We start from the raw sequence: 19,864 nt of genomic DNA on the forward strand, positions 1-19,864 counted from the left end.
TTAGAGTTTTTTCCATGTCTGCTGTTTCTTAGAAAATAAATAGCTTAAAGTAATTAATATGCCAAAGAGATATATTTTAGGGTGGCCAATTCTGCTCCCCTACAATGTCCAAGTGCAAAGCAGTACAGGGAACACACACACACATTTTGGGTGCAATGCCAGCTATGAGGACTAAGGACGCCACAATGGCTTCAGATCATGGAGGTCCTTGGTTGCCACACTAAACCAAAGTCAGAAAGGGAGCAGGAAGGTGCAGGAACCACAGAGTGATGTGAAGGTGCTTTGGGAGATAAGGCAGCACCAACAGGAGTCTGTGGGGTTCACAGGGGTGCCACAGAGTGGAGGCCAGGACTAAGCAGGGGGCCTAATGGCAAGGTAAGAAGGCCTCAAAGAACCAGTGGCAATGCACAGGAAACACATGAGAGAGATGCCTTCTCACTCAGGCTAAGATTTACCGACTTGGACAAATTATCCTTTGAGGGTTAACTCTCAAGGAGGGTGAAAACACTTGGAGCACTGGGTGTGGTGCGTGGTGTAGGGGAAAGGGTGGGGGGTGGGGGGGTGTCTGTGTTTGTGAAACGAAGCATAGCCCTGCAGGGCCTTTCCTGGTACAAATCCTTCCCAAGTCCTGGTTTCTTATTTGCAGGAAATGGGCTTCATTCAGCCTCCTTGAGTTCCAAAGGGCAGATTCAAACAGTTGCTTAACAGGGAAGAGAGGGGATGCAGAAACAAAGGAGAAGCAGTCAAGAAACAGGAGTGTAGCAAGGTCCTGGTTTCTCCTCAAGGAATACATATAACAATACCTTTGAGGAGTTCTGCAGGAACGAAGGCCCCCACTCAGGTGGAGGATGGCAACTTCAGGCTGAGCACAAGATCTCTGTTACCTCACCACCAACCAATCAGAACAAAGTCTGCACACAGGGGAAGATGATAAAGACTCTGACCCCCTCTGCAAATGGTTCTCCCTTTAAAAACTTTCAGGTTCAAGCAGAATCTTCAGAGTTGGTTTTTGGACATGAGTCCACCATCTCCCTGGGTTGTTAGTCTCCTGAACAAAGTAACTGTTCCTTTCCAACTAACACTTGTCTCTTGAATATTGGCTTTCGAGCTTCGAGCAGCCAAACCTTGTACTTGTAACAATAACACTTGTACATGTCTGTATCAGCCTTCTTGGCCTGGTTTCCAGTGTTGATCTCATCTCTCACATTCAAGAGGATTCACCTGAAAATTTCCTCTTGAATCAACAGTATCAGCATTTTGTCAGCCATAAAACTCCAATCCTTACCAGACTGTAGGCTCTATCAGGACAAAGATTTTTATCTATTCTTCCACTGACGTATCCCTGGAGAACAGAACTTGCTCCCCACAAAATGTGTCTCTTTAGAATATTATTTTCAGCTGATTATTTTCTAAGAAACAGCAGACATGGGAAAAACTATGTAAACCTAGTAGGAGTTACCCTTTTGTAAGAAACATCTACATGTGTAAGGAAAATCTCTATTTGTAAGAGTGTCTCCCTCAGCTGTACCTAGAAGAGGATGATAACCAAATCTCCAGAAATTTATCAATGAAGAAGGCAAAGATTTAAATCTGCATCACAATCTTGTCCTTGTTCACTGTGCTTTTCCTGGTATCCTCCTGTAACTGACTCTCTCCACCCTCAACATCCTCTTTTGTCTTCAGCTAAGGGTGAGGCTTTGGCCATTTTAGCAAGTGACTCAATTTTCCTGGGTCTCTCCCATGTATACATGTTACTAAAGTTTTATTTGATTTTCTCCTGTTAATCTGTTTCACGTCAATTTAATTCTTATACCAGCCAGAAGAACCTAGGACGGTGGAGGAAAGTTTCTTCCTCCCTGACATTCCCAAGTCTAGATCGGGGCCTGGCACATGGAAGAGACTCAATAGCTACTTGCTGAATGAAGAATTCTTGACTGTCCAGTCACTAAATCTTGTTGATTCATTCCACAAAGCTGCTCTGACAGCTAGGTCTTTCTACTATAACTTCCGCACCAATCCATCTCCTTAGATCTCAGACTGAGGCTGCCATGATATTCAATCACATGTCCCACTTGGAGACTTTTCTCCCCTCTTGTCCCTTTCTCCTCTCTCGTCCCTCTCTCTCCCATGCCAACTGAATCTTCCTAAACTGCCCGTTTCTATTGGAAAGTCTTCAGTAATGAGTATGGTATCTGCATAACATGTCACAATTGGCTGCTATTATCTTATTGGTTCCCTATTGCCTTCACAATTAATTCTGACACTGATACTTAAGGACCTCCACAAGTTCACACCCATCCCTTTTATTTCCTTCCATTTCCCTACAGGAGCTATGTGCCCCGGCCATACTATTTTATGATCAGATCTTGGACATTCCAGCCTATCTTCTGCCTTCCCTCCTTCCAATTAAGTCTGCAAGCCACTGACACTCTTCCCTTCTTACTCTAATCTTCAGGAGTTTTCCCCTGACCCTGAATTCTTAACTATCTAAGATCTAAGTGAGCCATGCAATATCATGACCACTAGATTAAGTGGCTATTGGCATTTAAATTCATTAAAATTATATAAAATTTAAAATTCAGTTCCTTGGCCACACAAGCTAAACTTCAAGTGCTCCATAGTCCTGTGTGGCTAGTGGCCACCATACTGGATGGCATAAATCCAGAACATTCGAACATGGCAGAAGTCCTAGTTGTCAGTGCTGGTAGCATTACTGAGGGTGTACTCACTGCTGCCCACACATTTGGTTGTATGTTTCACAAGTCTATGTCTTGTGTCTCCAACTAAACCGCAAGCAGGGTTGTGGTGGCTGCTCACTTGTAATGCACTATATTTAGGACTGCACTTAAGTGGATGAGTGCCGAACACACAGGGACTTTTTTCTTTTTAATAATCTCTTTCTGCTAGCATCCAAATATTTCTATGGAAAAAAATCTTTGAAGTCATTGAAATACCTCTTCCTAAGGCATTTCCCATTGAGCTAAAGGTACAAAAGCTTTAAAATACACTAGCTTTGAAGTACTCATTTAGTCATTCAGTTATTGTTAAAATTATGAACTACCCTTGTTGACTCACTAATGGGGGCTTACTCCCAGCTATGCTGACTCCTTTTAAAAGGTAGATTTGGATAAGGGGGAGGGTGGAGTGGAAAAGAGGCCCTAGCCATTAGGCAGCAGCCATCATGCCTAGAAGAATTTTCTTTCTCCATATCGAAAGTAGTTACTACAGCCAACAGCCTGATATCCACTCTGAACCTATGGTCCCCACAGAGACAGGATTAAATGACTATTAGGCTCCCAGACTGGTCCATAAAAGGCTATCTTACCCATAGGATAGCTATCTTCCTGACAGCTGCTTTTAAGGGAAAAAAGTTCTTCAGCCCAAACTAAGCTCCTAATGACTTCAGATTGCTTGGATAGTTGGAAGATGCTTACTACAATGTTCTAAATGCAAAGCAGTCTTCAAACTAATAAAAGCTGCCTGGAAGGTTACTCTAAGTGGCTGTTTTCTGGGTGGTTTTTTTTTTTAACTCTCTTAATTTGCTTTCCATATGAAATTGCGGAAAAATAAATGAAAGTACAAAATATCTTAAACAGGGCTTCAACTAAAGGTTAGAAAATGTTATGCACTAATTATGCTTAATATATAACACAAGCTACCCTTCAACTGAATCAATCACAAATCCACTATGTCAGATGTAAAATTAATTTTGACTTTGAAAATCCTTAGATAAAAAGGGATGAAAGAAGTCATATCTAAGATAAATAATTAAAATTGAAATAATAGCAAATGCCACAATCTCAAATCTCCATTTGCATCTGCTTAAAATACTTCAAATTTCTCACTTTTCCTTACCAATATAACCATCCACATGTACATTGTGACAGGAAAAACAAAATGGAGTCGGTATTGCTAACAGAGCTCTCTAAAATGGAGCCAGGAAGCCATTAAGGAACTGTGACTTATGCACGTCTCAGCCTGGATGGAATCTGACCTTTTGACCTGATAAAGTCATCAGAACACCTGCCAGAAACTCAAGATACTTATCAGACCCCTAAAACAACTCATGATTCCTCCAGGGCATATGTTTTCTTATTCGGGTGAGAGTCCATCATAATTCTCACCAGGTAACTTTTAACAACCTCTTGGTTTTTTGCGTTTATAATCCCCGACTCTGTCTCCCTCAGAACATTCTTCCAGGGTTACCCAAATCTGTGTCTCCCAAGCTGCAATTCTTAAGACCTGAAATAAACTCCTTTCTTATTTGCAGCCTCTTGCATCATTTTTTAGCTGACACTGTGTGTGTTGATGTGTTTGAATGTGGAACACGGATCCTGTTTTCAGATGCTGTGTAAATATCTAATGTAAATTCAGATTTTTAAAGTTACTATTTTCAATAAACAGAAAAGAAATGCTAAAAATTATGCATATCCACATACCTAAACATCAGATTGAGATTATTATTTCTATAGATATCTCAAAAGCCAAAAACATTCTAAATATAAACACCATGCCATGGACTGTCTTCCACATGAACCAGAGATCTGAAGCCAAAGTCAAGGTCAAAGCTGTCAGCAGCAGCTGTGTGACTGATAAAGTCAGAATGCAAGTCAGCTGCAGCTGTGTTCCCGGTAAGTGTCATCTAAAAGGCAAGTAAAGCTACTTGGAAGCGGGCCCCCAAATCATACTCGCAGGAGAACCTAAATATTCTGCAGAGTTCCAGGGCCTTCTATTTCCTTGTGGAATAAGCAGAGAAATGACACGATAAATTTTACTCACTCTCTCCTGGTACTTTCAGACTCAGAGTCTACCTTTACTCTCAGAAAAAATTCTATTTCCCCTCTTATGTGCATAAGAAACACCTCCTCTTAGGTGTCTGCCCTATATGCCAGTGTCTCTACTGATTTAATAAACAACCACAGGACTAATCACGCATGCCGAAGGAGGAGCATGATGACCCATGAAGGGGAGCAGAATTTTCCACCCCAAAATATGTCTCTTTGGCATAAAGATTATCTTGCGCTGATTATTTTTTAAGAAACAGCAGACACAAGAGAAGCTCTGAAAACAGAGTAGAAGTTGCCCTTTTGTTAGAGACATTTACATTTATAAGGGAACTCTCCATGGGTAAGAGTGTCTCCCTCTCTCTCTCTCTCAACCAGGAAGACAAGGATGACTCTAAATCTTTAGAAACTCTTATCAATGGAGAAGATAACGACTTAAATCTGCATAACAACTTTACCCATGTTTACTCTGCTTTGCCTGAAAACCTCCCAAAAATGCCCCCATCTCTAACATCTTTCCTTTTTAGCTGGGGATGGTATTTCAGATGGTAGCCTGGGCCTTTTCAGGGAGTTACTCAGTTTTCCTGAGTCTACAGGAGGTATACGTGTTATTAAGCTTCTATTTGTTTTTCTCCTGTTATTCTCTTTTATTACAGGGGGTCTCAGCCAAGAATCTAAAAGAGTGGAGGTAAAATTATTTTTCCTCCCCCATACCCATGAAACAGATTTTAGCAGCAAGTATACCCTAAAGGAGGCGCCTGGTTTCCAAATTATTTACTTTTTTAACAAGGAGGGCCAGAATGGCCATTACCCACTGTAAGTCATTGTTATTTGCTCAAGTTTAAGTGATTTCCCCAGGCTTCCTGGAGCTTGCTGCCTGGTGATTCTATTACTTTAGTCTTTTTCTTTAATAAGACTTCTCCTCGTCCTCACAAATGCTGGATCTTAAGGCTATTTTTCTCCAACAAACTGATTGCAGACCATAAAGATGTTCAGTAGCAATTAGGTTTTATTGTTCTCATCTCACTTATGAGTATAGAAGCTATCAAAATGTAAAATGCCCATTTCCTCTGACTTAGCAATTCCCCTTCTAGGATTTCATCCCATAGAAATGTGAATATGTGAGTACAAGGACATATGTAGATACTAATTTGCAGCATGATTTAAAGCAGCAAATAATGGACAGAACCTAAATATTCATCAATATGAGGCTGTTTAAATAAAGAATAATGCACACAGCAACGCAAGAAAGTGGAAAATTCCTGTGCACTGATGTGGCGTGATCAGTACAAAAAGCAAGGGTGAACAATGTCTCAAGCATGCTAGCATGTGTATTTTGTTAAGTAACGTATATCCATATATGTGTGTGAGCAAGTGTTTGTATACACACACACACAGAGTAAAGGACAGTGATAGAGGAATTAACAGTGTCAAAACTATCTAACAGTGGCACCTACTGGTAAAGTCGCTTCCTATCCCAAAGTATAATCTAAGAGAGGAAAACCCAAGTTTGCCTGGCACAGCCATTTCAGCCATTAGTCAGGAAATATGTTTCTGTTAAAGCCTTATAAGGAACCCTTCACTCGTATTAAGTCTTCTGAGCCTAAGACTTAAAAGCACCATCTGGCTGGGAAGTTATGGTTCATTATAGTCTGAGTTGCAGCCTATAAAAAGGAGTGAAGAATATCTCCACATCCTTCCATGGAGTGATCTCCACTCCAACATATAGTGTTAAGTGAAAAAAGCAAAGCAGAAAAAAAATGTGCAGAGTATGCTATCATTTATCTAAGAAGGGGAGGGGTTACAAGTAGACATACAGGCTGACGTATATGGAAAGATAATTCATTTAAAAAAAAAAAAGAATTAATAGTTGCCATAAGGGAAGGAAGGGAATATGCTGGAGGAGAGAGGAACAGACTAGATTTCTCCAAATCAGTGGTTCTCAATGGGGGGGGGGTTCTTCTGCCTGTGTCCCCAAGGGATGTTTGGCAAGGTCTGGAGGTATTTTTAGTGTCACAAGTCAGGGTTGGGAGGACAGTACTACTGACATCTAGTGGGGAGAGGCCAAGGATGCTGCTGAACATCCTACAATGAACAGGACAGCCTCTCTTACAACAAAGAACAATTGGGCCCAAAATGTCAATAGTACAAATTATATACCTAATAAAGAAATTGTACCTAGAATATATGAAAAACCCTTACAACTTAATAATAAAAAAAAACCCAAATTAAAAGTGGGCAAAGGATCTGAACAGTTTTCCAAAGATGATGTACAAGGAGTCAGTAAGCATATGAAAAGATGTTTGACATCCTTAGACCTCAAGGAAATGTGAATCAAAGCCACAATGAGATACAACTTCACACTCACTAGAATGGCTATACAGTTGACCTATGAACAACACAGGGGTTAGGGGCACTGATTCCCCTCCACCAAGCAGTCAAAAATCTGAGCATAACTTTATAGTTGGCCTTCTGTATCCACAGTTCTGCATTTGTGGATCCAACCAACTGTGGATCGTGCAGTACTATAGTATATATTTATTGAAAAAGAATCCACCTCTAAGTGGACCCATGCAGTTCAAATCCATGTTGTTCAAGAGTCAACTGTAATCAAAAAGACAATAACAAGTGTTGAGGATACAGACAAAGTGGAACCCTCACACACTGCTGGTGGAAATGGAAAATGCTGCAGCCACTTTAGAAAACAGTTTGGCAGTTCCTCAAAAAATTAAATACACAGTCACTGTATGACTCACAATTCCACTCCTAGGTATATATATCCAAGTGAAATGAAAACATAGGTCCATACAAAAACCTGTACTCAAATGTTCATAGCAGCATTATTCACAGTGGCCCAAAAGTGGAAACATCCATCAATGGATGAATAGGTAAAGAAAGTGTGGTATATTTATGTAATGAAATATTATTTGGCAATAAAAAGAAAGTACTGATAGATGCTATAACTGCCATAACATAGATCTTGGCAATGTTATGCTAAGTAAAAGCCAGTCACAAAAGGCTACATATTATATGATTCCATTTACAGATGACCCTTGAACAATACAGGTTTGAACTGTGTGGGTCCACTTACACATGGGTTTTTTTTAATAGAATACTACAGTACTACATGAGCCATGGTTGGTTGAATCTGTAGGTGCGGAACCACAGATGTGGAGGAATGCATATACAGAGAGCCGACTGTAAGTTATAGGCAGATTTTTGACTGTGCAGAGGGTCAGTACCCCTGCATTATTCAAAGGTCAACTATATAGGAAATGGCCAGAACAGGCAAATCCATAGAGACAGAAAACAGATTAATAGCTGCCTAGGGCTGGGAGCAAAGGAGGCTTGGGGGTGTCAGCTAAAGGATGTGGGATTTCATTTTGGGGTAATCAAAATGGTCCAAAACTGACTGTGGTGATGGTTGCAGAGATCTATTGAATGTGCTAAGTCACTGCATTATACACTTTCAACGGCTAAATTTTATGGTATGTGAATTAAATTTCAATAAACCATTAATAAAAAAATCAATCACATGGTGAGGTGTACACTCTGACAGAGGTGGGTGTGAGGCACAAAAGGCAGAGGCCAGGAAAGAAGGGAGATCAGGAAAGGCTTCCCAAGAGGAACAGAAAGTTGTCAGTAATCAGGTTTGGTTTATTTTTTAATTAAATGCTTCAGTGGTTTTATTGAGATTCTAGGGGTAGGGAGGCTGCAGGAAGAGGGACATCTCAGGTATAAGGGCATCTCAGGATACATCTAAAGAACTCATTCAGATTGTCCAACTATAAAACTCCAAGCACAGGAGGGATGGGGATGCCACGGGATGAATTAGCAAAGCAGCAGGTGACAGAGCACAATGGCCTTGGCTCCCAGCCAGAACCTTGGACTGAATATGTTACCGGAAAAGACACTGGTGGAAGATGAGGAGCAGTGGAAGAACAGACAGGGATGGGTCTAGAGACAGGACAGCCCACGTATTTGCATTAGCTGTGTGTAAAGTGTCATCACAGTCAACTCAATCCTTTCCTAAACATTAAGCTTGAAAATTGCTGCACAGAGAAACCAGTCCACGATCATGACTTTCTCCAAGACACAGCTGACAAGATGGACTACTAAGAACAAAGCAGTTTGATGTAAACTAATAACAATAATAATAATAATACATAATTAAAATGTCCTGATGTTAGAATGAAAAAAATAATAATAACAGCCCCTTATGCATTTAGGCAAGAGCCAGAACCAAAATGACAAGTGACTCAACCGAGAAAGATAAACAAGCCACTTACCACAGGAATATGGGCATTCGGGTCAAATTCTGTGGAATCAGCATCTGAAGATTAAGAAACGAAATGAGTTCAATAACTCACCAATACTGCTGAAAAATATTTTAAATAATAAGAACTGTTTTAATAACTGATTTTTAGAAAATTTCAGACTTACCTTTCAAGTTAAGGCAGTTTCTTGCAAACTCTATCACTGCCAGCTGCATTCCAAGGCAAACTCCTATTTTAAAAAGTACATACATAAAGAAATGAACATACTTTGCATCACTTCGTATTTTCTATTCATTTGTTGGCTGTATATTGCCTCCATCCAAGCCACCATCGGCCTCAACAGAGCAAGATGGCCCACTGAGCTCACTGCTGTAGTGTCTGCCCTCAGAACATGTGTGGCAGGGGCAGGGAAGGGGCTGGACGACCCAAACTTGAGGAGCAATAAATGTGAGACTGGAAAAGGGCAGGAAAGGACAGGGCAAGGTCCAAAAGGCAAATCTGACCCCCTCCAAATCTGTCTCTAGATCGAGGCACACGTGTGGGCTGCAGGGCTACCCCAGAGCCCCTGATTTCATCAGAGAATATCTAACAACACCTCAACGCAAGAGGGAGTCTCCGTGGGCTGGGGTTTCACACTTCCTCTTCCTGAGGTACTTTCACAGCCTGAAATACGGGCTCTGACCATGGGCAGCCTCTGGCTGGCCAGTGGGCTGCGATCCAAGGAGCACCTACAGGTGGGCAGTGGAGCGGGAGGTCTGTGCCTGGTTGCTGAGCCCAGAATAGCCCTGTAGCCTCACTGCAGGGAAAAAGCAGCAGCTGGGGGAGCTGGCACCTCCCCTGTGGGCTTAAGCGGGATGTAGATGCAAATGGAACTGAACAGAGAGCTCAGTAAGGAGAAAAAGAGGCCTGTGCAGCCCCAGGCCTGTGGCCAGAGGGATGTGCCCATATTCACTGCAGCCCACCAAGCCTCCCCAAGAAACAAATGCCAAGGAGCACTCCAGATGCTCTGACAGACATAAACAAGGGACACAAGGGGCTCAAAGGAGAGAATAATCAATACACTGGGCGGCCAGAACAGAAGTCAATAAGCACGAAACAGCTGAGTGCGTCAGAAAGTTCCGTAAGGCCAGGACATAGAGACATTGTGTGAAAGAGAAAGGCAAAGAGCTGCAAACTCTTCTTTCTACACACTGAAAATTATCTGAAGAATGCTAAGCACATTTAGACAGAAACTAAACAAGATTACTTCAGAAGAAAACAGTGGCCCAGATGAGCTTAGATGGGTAAAACAAAGCCAGGTATCAAGGTAACGACTCTCGGCTTCTCTTTTGAAAATGGATCCCAAGTGGACAGCATCCAGGAAGCTAATCAAAGAAGAGGCAATGTAGAAAACGAACAGTCTGCTGATATTAAGTAAAGGGTACCAGAGCTGGCCCACTTAGTTCATAAACCCACCAGCACATGCAAGCACAGCATGAAACACAGCCTCTCTGTACTCCCTCTTCTTCTGAATTCCCAGTTGCAGGGTTGCCTGTATACTATCAAGGTTCCAATTCATCTGGTTTCACTGCTCCAGAAGCCAAGCTTTACAATCTGAGCAAAAGCAGTACAAGGACCCAGCTCTACTAAATCTTAACAGAGCTGTCCCTGTCACACTGGATGGTCTTTCTGTATTATCTTTTCTAGAAAGTGCATATAAATTTTAACTTAAATTTTTTTCTTTCTGATTAGAAATAACATGGTGGAATTCTGTTGAACTGTTCTCTGCTTGAAGTGGTAAAAGATGAATTCAGGTGGGAATCAGACAAAGTTAAGGACAGGTATGAACAACAGCTCTTCCCAACCTCTTGCTACCCAACCAGAAGAGTGGTAAGTTCTCCTAGGCTGAGAAATTTTTTTCTGGAAAGGGCCAGAAAGTAAAGATTTTAGGCCTTGCAGGCTATAGGGTCTCAAACTCTGCCACTGTACTGCAAGCCGGGTATGGCTTGCAGAATATAGTTTCCAGACCCCGCAGCAAACTATTTGGTACCTGAATGCTCAACTTCAAGATCACATTGTTCATGTTAACAAACCCTATTAAGTGTTATCCCTACTAGGTGTTAAAAATCTAAAAAACTCATAGTCAGAATTCATAAACATCAGTCTCACCCAGAAAAGGAATCTTCCGTGTCCTTGCCCAAGAAATAGCCTGGAGTTTTCCCAACGTTCCTCTGATTCCAAAGCCTCCTGGCACAAGAACACCACTGCAGTCGACACAAAATGAGGGTGACTTTGATGTTATTTTTATTTGTAAAATTCTTATTTGCAGTCATTCATGCTTACTGATCCCAAATCCAACACTTGGCACAATTGCTAGAGAATACGCTTGGGGGTCTATTTTCAGAATTGGTTACATGAGTTCACATCTGAATTTTCTTCTCAAAATCTTCCCAATGTTATAAAGAAGGTGCAAAAATTTCTCACAACTGACACTGGGAGGTGAGCACAATGACTGAAAAACTCAATTCAATTAAAAATGCCTCTGAAAGAATTATCTGAATAAAAATAGGTTGCGGTTCTTTTATAAGTATTATTACAAAAATGTTAAGATATTTTACATAATCAGAAAGAGTTAAACTGGTAAAATCGGCCTTGGATTTTGATTGCTAATTTAGTAGAGGCACAGGAAAATTTCCTGGCTAGGAGACCCTTTAGAGGCTTTCGGTGTAAACACTCTCATTTGAAAAGAAAAGAGTTCAACAGAAAAACCGGAGGGTCATGCTACCCTCACAACCCAATGCCACCTCGAAGAGTTCTATGGATTACTTACAAAATAAAACCTACAACCAAATGATGTAGAAAAGAACATAAACCCAAGAGAGGAGGGCTGTCATTCTTACACTTTAACTTTGAATATTTAAGGGCCATCTCTGCATCTTTCAGTAGCATCAACGCACTTTCCCCCCAATACAGTATTTCCAACCTCCCCAGGATCAAACCATTTCTACTGCACATGCCACTAACATTAACATGGCACATTTTAAAGTAAGTGCAGTATGAATGTGGCACAACCACTCAGAATCACAAGTATGACAAACTACCTTTCAAAACGCACAAAAATTAGTAACTGGGGTAAATCAAATCATTATGGAAAAATCACAACGGCATCCTCCTAACTGGTGTGGATGTTCCTCAATACTCACTCAGCTTTGCATAGCTTCTGCCAAGCTTCATGGAATTTCACAGGGTCCTCAGTTTCAGTAGTCTGCTCCAGATCAATGGAGTCTATGTACTAAAAACATCCAACAGATTAAAGGAACATTTAAGAAAAATAAATACTGGAAAATAATAGAGTCATCTAACCCAGACAGAATTATTCAAAAGCTACTTATCATGCCGACACTGTACTAGTCACTTAGCTTAGAAAAGCACCATCTCTGTCTTGGAGCTCTTGTAATCTTTCAGGAAGATTATGAAACCAAATAAGCAGGCATCCACACCACAGGGAGATAACGACTACAATGGGCAAAGAAGAGAACACTACAGAAGGAATCAGAAGCCTGATCTAGACCCAGATCGGAGAGAAGACAGGAAGGAGTTCCTTCAGGGAAGCCCTCTGGGGAGGAGATGTGCAAGAAGCTAAGCCTTTGAGGATGAGCAGAAGCAAGACAAGCACATGTGTGCAGCTAGGAGGCAAGTGGCAAGGTGTGCAGGAGACGGGTGGGGGGAGACAAAGGAACAGCTTGGATGAACCCTCAGACGAAAGACAGAAAGTGGTGACTGCTTTGGGGACCTCAAGAGACTCCACCCAGTAAGAGAAGAAGCTTACCCTTGAAGCCAATGAAAGTCTTAAGGAATAGAGAGTGATTTTAGAAAGGTCACTGTGGCACAATGAGGGAAATGGAGGGAAGACTGAAAACCAGTTGCAAAGTCACCGTGACAGCCAGGAGAGGTAAACACAGCACAAGACCATGATTCAAACGGTACTTAGCAGAAGCTACTGCCAATGCACTCTATTAAATGAAAAACGTACAAACATGTACAGTAATTCCTATGTACATAAAAGTCCCCATATATCTGTATGATTTTAGTATTCCTATTGTAAAACTTACTATCTGGAATTAGCAGATACAAACTACTATGTACAGAATAGATGAACAACAAGGTCCTACTGTACAGCACAGGGAACTATATTCAATAGCTTCTAATAACCTAAATGAAAAAGAATATATATATACATGTATAATTGAATCACTATGCTGTACAACAGGAACTAACACAACATTGTAAATCAACTATACTTCAATATTTTTTAAAAAAAAGAATTTTCTTGATTGAAATATTTTAAGACAAATCATTTTATAAATAAAGGATTGAAACGTCAGGAAAAAAATTGCTATCTGAACAGATCTTAAGATACAAAATTTTAGGGGGAAGGTATAGCTCAGTGGTAGAGCGCATGCTTAGCATACACAAGGTCCTGGGTTCAATCCCCAGTACCTCTATTAAGAAAATAAGTAAGTAAGTAAACCTAATTTAAAAATTAAATAAACCTAATTACCTCCCCCTCCAAAAAACAAAATTTTTAAAGATACAAAATTTTACTTTAGAAAATTTGTATTATAACAGATTTTCTATTGCTGTTTTTTTTTTTTTTCCTATGAGGGAGTAGGGGACTTGAAGGAATAGGAAGAACAGGAAGGGAGCTATACCCTGGAAAGTCAAAAATAAAAAGTGATTAGAGAAGGGAGCTACAAAGAAGTGAGAAAATCAGATCAGTCCTAAGCTGGAAGTTACTAAATTTATCATACATGTAAGTGTATCCTTTGGCTCATTATATAAAGGTTTTACCATTTAAATCAAGGTAATAAGACTTCCCCCTCCAAAAAAAGATAATAAGACTTCCTTTAACTGTGGTATACCCAGAGAGAATATTACTAAATATAAACGTTTATACATAGAGAGAATGAAGTCTATAAAGATATACATCAATCTAGGAACAACAGGTACAAGAGAGAAGTGGGATTTCAGGGAGGAAGAATCTTCCACTTTATGCATTTTACATTATGCTTTGCTTAGATTTTCTACATTGAACATATACTACTTCTATAACAACAATAAAGAATATATTCAAGCTATATATAACTCCACCTCTGCTATCCCATAATACTGACTTAAAAAAAAATAATCACTGTTTGCCAGATAGTCCTCCAAGTTAGAAGGAGGATACATATACATATACATATATATATGACATTTTTAAAATCTAGATTCAATTCCAATGCTAAAGGGGAAAAGTGTTCCATTATTTTCTTATTAGACAAATACAATATCCTTAAATGAGCATGAAGGATGTATGTCCCCAGATGTGCAAAGCCTAATTTCAAGAACTGCCTGAAACCTGCATGGAGAAAAAAAAAATGTTAACATGGCAGGCCTGATTGCTATCCTTGGAAAGGCCCGCTTACAAGATTGGCCCTTGGCTGGCATCTGGAAACTTGGATTTGGGGAGGGTTCAACCATTCCCAGAACTGCTAAGAGTGGCCCACTGTGCTAGTGTTTGTAGAAACAATATGACTTATGTTGAACACCCGCTTTCCTTCTGGGAGTCTGGAATTCTGACACTCAGGAGACAGAGGGCAACTACATGACTAGCCCCCCCAAAAAAACTCTGGGTGCTGAGTCTCTAATGAGCTTCCCTTGTAGACAGCACACTTCACATGTGTTGTTATAGCTCGTTGCTGGGGAATTTAAGTATGTCCTCCGTGACTTCACTGGAGGATTCTTGGAAGCTTGCGCCTGGTCTCTCCCAGATTTCATCCATGTGCCTTTTCCCTTTGCTGGTTTTGCTCTGTATTCTATTGCTATAATAAATCATAGTTATGAGTACAGCTGTATGCTGAGTCCTCGTGGAGAATCAACAATCCTGGAAGTGGACATGGGGACCCTTCAACACAACCTGCCTCTCTGCAACATGAGATTTCATGGTAAAAGATCAAAACATGCAGAAGACCAGGTGGGGGCTTACCATCAGATTCAACTTGTGGTTGATGGCCAAGGCTGAGTGTTCCAGGGCTTTGAAAACGGAGGCATAGCAGTCCCTGAGCTTGGTGTATTTGCCAACCAGGGCTATGGAACATGTTTTCTGTAACTTTTCATATCTGGGAAGGAAAATAAACTTAAAGGTTATATGCATGTAACATCACATCACAAGCATAATGACAGCCAGTGTTCTTATCCCAAGGCACTTTTTAAATTCATTTATAAAGTGACATTGAATAAGAAAATGCATTTTCTGTGTCAATAGGAAACACTTCAATATTAACTTTGTAAGGTGACATTATATGAGAAAATGCATTCAAAGTGTTGACATTAAAAATTATTACATTCCCAGCTGGCCCACGAAAGCCAGGCTATTCATCGCATTCCTGAAGAATGGTACTGAGAGAACTATTTAAAATCTTTTAAGCCATTTGGATCATTTTTATGAGAAAATTCCATTCTACATAAGATGCTCAATCACATTCTACCATTAGAGACACAATCTTTACAATCTTTACTGTTGCTTTTGTCAGGAGAGCTGTTCAAAGAACGCGAAAAATGTCTGGTCTGGTACTAAATATGTGGAAATGTCATTTGGGGCTAAAGATCTTTTATGGTTTTGAAGTAAACCCTTCCCCACACCTTAGAACAAAAATGTTACCATGATGAAGAATATCCCTCTTTCATACCAATATCTGCAAAAGTGCAAGAGAAGCGTGATGGAAACAGGCTAGGGGGAGAAAAATGCACAAGGAGCTAAGAAATCAAAACTGACAGCAAAGGTGACTTTTTAGGAAGGTGACTAGAGAACTGAGAGAAGGCTGCTGAACCTTTACCTTCCTACTTAATTTTATGTCCCTCTGGAGATTGCCTGCCTATCTGTGCTTCACCCCACCTCTACAGAAAGGACTCAGGTAACAAAGTGAGTTGGTATCAAGCCAAGACTCCAAGATGATGTCAGAGGTAAGAGCATCCTGCCCCAGGCTATGGCCCATGGGCACTGGCAATCACAACCACATGTTAGCACGGCAGCCTGGCTAACCCCTCATCCCAGGCCCACTCCTCCACTGAGGGGGAGGGATGTCAGTTCCGCTCTGCAGAAGGACGCAGGGCTACAGTCAGCACTGCCAGTCCCACCTTCCACTCACTCACATGTGGTCTTCCCAGGGAAGGAGTCACCTGGCAGCCAGGTGGGATGGGTGAGAATACTGAGTCAGTCCAGTGGAGGAAGAAGTCCAGCTGCATCCAGGAAGGTATCCTGAGCCCAATCCCCTGGTGCTCTCTTTTGCTCTCAGACCTGGAAGCTGGGCTCACAGAGCAGCGCTCCGACCAGCCAAGCATCTCTCTCATCTCCTTCATGTTCTCCATTCAGCCATCAGCTGGGTGATACCGCTGTGAGCTGCTGGTGGGAGGCAGACCCAGCCCCAACAGGAAGGTTCCTGGGGAGACAAGGCTGTCCCACTTCAGGTCCCAGGCAAGTTCTCCTATCCAGCTTAACAGGGACCACCTGACCTCTGAGCAGCACTGGACTTCCATGATCAAGCCTGCCCCTTTGACCTGTGTTTGCCTCCTTGTATCTATCTCTCTACAGGCTGCGCTGAAGGGACAGGGCCTAAAGAATGGACACTTTATACCGCCATCACCAGTGAAACAACATCACGACCAATGTGATGCAGAGGGACTGATGCTCAATATCCCCTTTGCCTGAAGTCTGACATGAGCTGAATGGTGGTTCCAAAAAAATTTATGTCCCTTAGAACCTACGAATGTGAGCATTTCTGGAAAAAAGGGTCTCAGCAGGTGCGATTAAGTTAAGCATCTCTAGATGAGTTATCCTGGATCAGAATGGGCCCAAAATGCAAAGAGAAGCATCCTTATAAAAGAAGAGAAAGCGAGAAGACACAAAGGAGGAGGCCATGTGAGGACAGAGGCAGAGATTGGAGTGATGCCGCCACAAGCCAAGGAACACCAAGGAAGCTGTCCCCCAGAAGTCAGGACACATGTGTGGAACAGATTCCCCCTCAGAGCTCGAGAAGGAAGCAACCCTGCTGATGCCATGATTTTGGACTTCTGACCTCCACAATTGTGAGAGAACACACTTCTGTTGTTTTAAGCCACCCAGTCTGTGGTAACTTGTTATAGTAGACACAGGAAACTAATATGAAGACCAAACACTGGCTTTAAAAAGCACAGAGGCATAGAGTATAATTTAGAACTATTTTTAATACAAAGAGTTAAAATAATAAAGTTTCTAGCACTTAAAGAGGATCAGCCCCAAGCTACTAAGAAAATCCCTACAAAGTCACTGATTCCTTAACATTCTGGAGGACAGGGGTTAGTTTTATCACAGGTCATTAGAGTACCCAAGTTCAGAAAATGCACTTCGTTTCTGATTCTACTTGCCCCAGAAATTCTAAAACATTTTTTAAATTTTAAAGTGAAAGAGCAAAAGTACTTACTATCTAATAATTGTCTACCAAAGCTTGCTGATTTTGCCACCATGAAATCATTTTAATTACTATTACCGATATCAGTAACCAATAGTGCCTGATATGAAGGCCCAATATATTCTGTCTTATAATTGCCACAACATGGGTACTAGGATCCTCCAGTTATATATGGATGGGACAACAAGCCCAGAGAGGCTTAGTAATCTGGCCAAACTCACAAGCTAGTGAAAGGAGAAGCGGGGTCTGAACTCACAGTGCCTGACACCAGAGCTTACATTTTTTTATTGAGATGTAATTTACATACAAGATTACATTAGTTTCAGATGCACAACATAATGATTCAATATATTTATATATTACAAAATGATAACCACAATAATTCTAGTTAACATCCATCACTGCACATAATTATAATTTTTTTTTCTTGTGATGAGAACTTTTAAAATCTACTCCTCAGCAACACCAGAGCCTACATTTGTAACTGCAGCCTCTACCTAAGCTGCATTAAAAGTCGAGCAGCCAAGCCTGTAGAGTCACACCTCATCTATGTTTAATAAACGAAAACAGGTGATGGGGATTTAATCTATATATGTCATCAAATTAGATAAACCTTGCTGAAATTCATATGGTTGTCTTAAAGCTAAACCCTATCTAGGGTTTTACTACCGATGCTGATAGTTAATAACTGCAGGATGGAATGACAATGCTATAGGCCAAACCTCACTTTCAAAAGGATTTCCTGTAAGAAATGTTAGCCCAATCTTGAAAATAAGCAAAAGAAAACAAAACCAAATCTGCAGCATTTAAAACTATTTAAAATATTCAGAAAGTAAGTAATAAACTAATAAATAAATCAAAATGCTTCTAAAATTAAAAAATAATTTCTGGAATCCATATCCCTTAAATTCACTTTGCTTTAAGTATAGCAAAATCAAACGCCCCAGACATCTTCAAAGAATATAGCAAAACACCCTAATGATCTGCTAGAGCTTTAGAACCAAACACACTCATGCAGAAAGCAGAATGCTACCTTTTAAGGCACACCTCAGTCCTAGCTCCAAACCCAAGAATTATTAAAGATCACATTAGTAATTCCTTTCACATTACCTGTCAGCCATATTTCTCCACTTGAAAAGCAAATTACTTGCAGAATCCCCAATGGGCAGGTCCAATCTCTCTTTAAAATATTTAACGATGCCTTGTTCTTCCAAAAGCAGAGGCACTCGGTAGGTGGAAAAAACATCATGGATACATATGACCTGATCAATGAGGATAAAACACCATATTTAATTGAACGACTCAAATATACCCCAAGAATGAGCCAAACTCAAGAGAGAGGGCACTTTATACTGACAGCAACCTAAACAAAAGTCAGAATTAACACAAGCTTGGTTTGATTTAATTACAAAACACTTTGAACTCATTATTCTACATCTGGATCCATGGACGCTGTGGTAAAATGAATAAATAAATAAGTAAATAAATAAATAAATAAATGTGTGTGTGTGTGTACATATATATATATATATATGTATATATATAAATGGTCTTTATTCCTAGTTCCTGGCACAGGGCTTCAAAACCTTTTGAAATTTCCTGAGTTACAGGGGTAATTTTGTTATGTTAATAAGGTGACTCAGGGTGGCCCCTAGATGACTTCAGGATGGGAGTTGGTCACTAGAAGAACCAAGCAAGTCATTAGAAGGCTGGAAGTTTCAGCCACCTGACCTCCAGGGAAGGGAGGGGGACTAGAGACTGAGTTCAATCACATGACTAATCATTTACTCAATCACGCCTATGCAATGAAACCCCAATAAAAACTGAACAGTGGGACTCAAGGGAGCATCTTCATTAGTGAATATACAGATGTACCAGGACAAAGCTCTTGCGCCTGGAACTCTCCTAGACCTTGCCCTATGTGTCTCTTCATCTGGCTATTCACTTGCACCCTTTATAATAGAACAGTAATCATAAGTATAGCAGTTTCCTGAGTTCTGTGAGTTATTCTAGAGAATTATCAGACCTGAGGGGGTTAAGGGAAGCTTCAACTTTGTAGTCAGCCAGACGAAAAGTGTGGGTGGCTTGGGACAATGGGAACCTGTGGCTGGTGTCTGAAGTGCACAGCAGTCTTGAAAAGGACTGAGCCCTTAAGCCCATGGAGTCTGATGCTCACTCCAGGCAGTCAGTATCTGAACTGAACTGCAGGGCCCCCAGGGAGTTTCAGAGACTTGGTGTTGGATGCTTGGTGTAGGTATACGTCAACATCCAAGACATACGGCCCAAGGCGCCATCTTCTAGGTCTAGGTTAAAGAAGCAGCAATGAATACATACA

At 40.9% G+C, this 19,864-nt stretch overlaps 1 protein-coding gene across 5 annotated transcripts in view; it reads right to left on the reverse strand.

The window, feature by feature from the left end:
* Nucleotides 1–19,864, reverse strand: part of CTPS2 (CTP synthase 2) — a 95,945-nt gene that overhangs the window by 52,332 nt on the left and 23,749 nt on the right. For all 5 annotated transcript variants that reach the window (XM_072956285.1, XM_072956284.1, XM_072956283.1 and 2 more), the window contains 6 exons: nucleotides 18,640–18,791; nucleotides 15,069–15,201; nucleotides 12,244–12,332; nucleotides 11,210–11,304; nucleotides 9,228–9,290; nucleotides 9,074–9,117 (listed from right to left, as the gene is read on the reverse strand). In XM_072956285.1, coding sequence (XP_072812386.1) covers nucleotides 9,074–9,117; nucleotides 9,228–9,290; nucleotides 11,210–11,304; nucleotides 12,244–12,332; nucleotides 15,069–15,201; nucleotides 18,640–18,791 — 576 coding nt within the window. The remainder of the gene's footprint in view (nucleotides 1–9,073; nucleotides 9,118–9,227; nucleotides 9,291–11,209; nucleotides 11,305–12,243; nucleotides 12,333–15,068; nucleotides 15,202–18,639; nucleotides 18,792–19,864) is intronic.

Source organism: Vicugna pacos, chromosome X, assembly GCF_048564905.1.
Source record: "Vicugna pacos chromosome X, VicPac4, whole genome shotgun sequence".
Lineage (NCBI taxonomy): Eukaryota > Metazoa > Chordata > Mammalia > Artiodactyla > Camelidae > Vicugna > Vicugna pacos.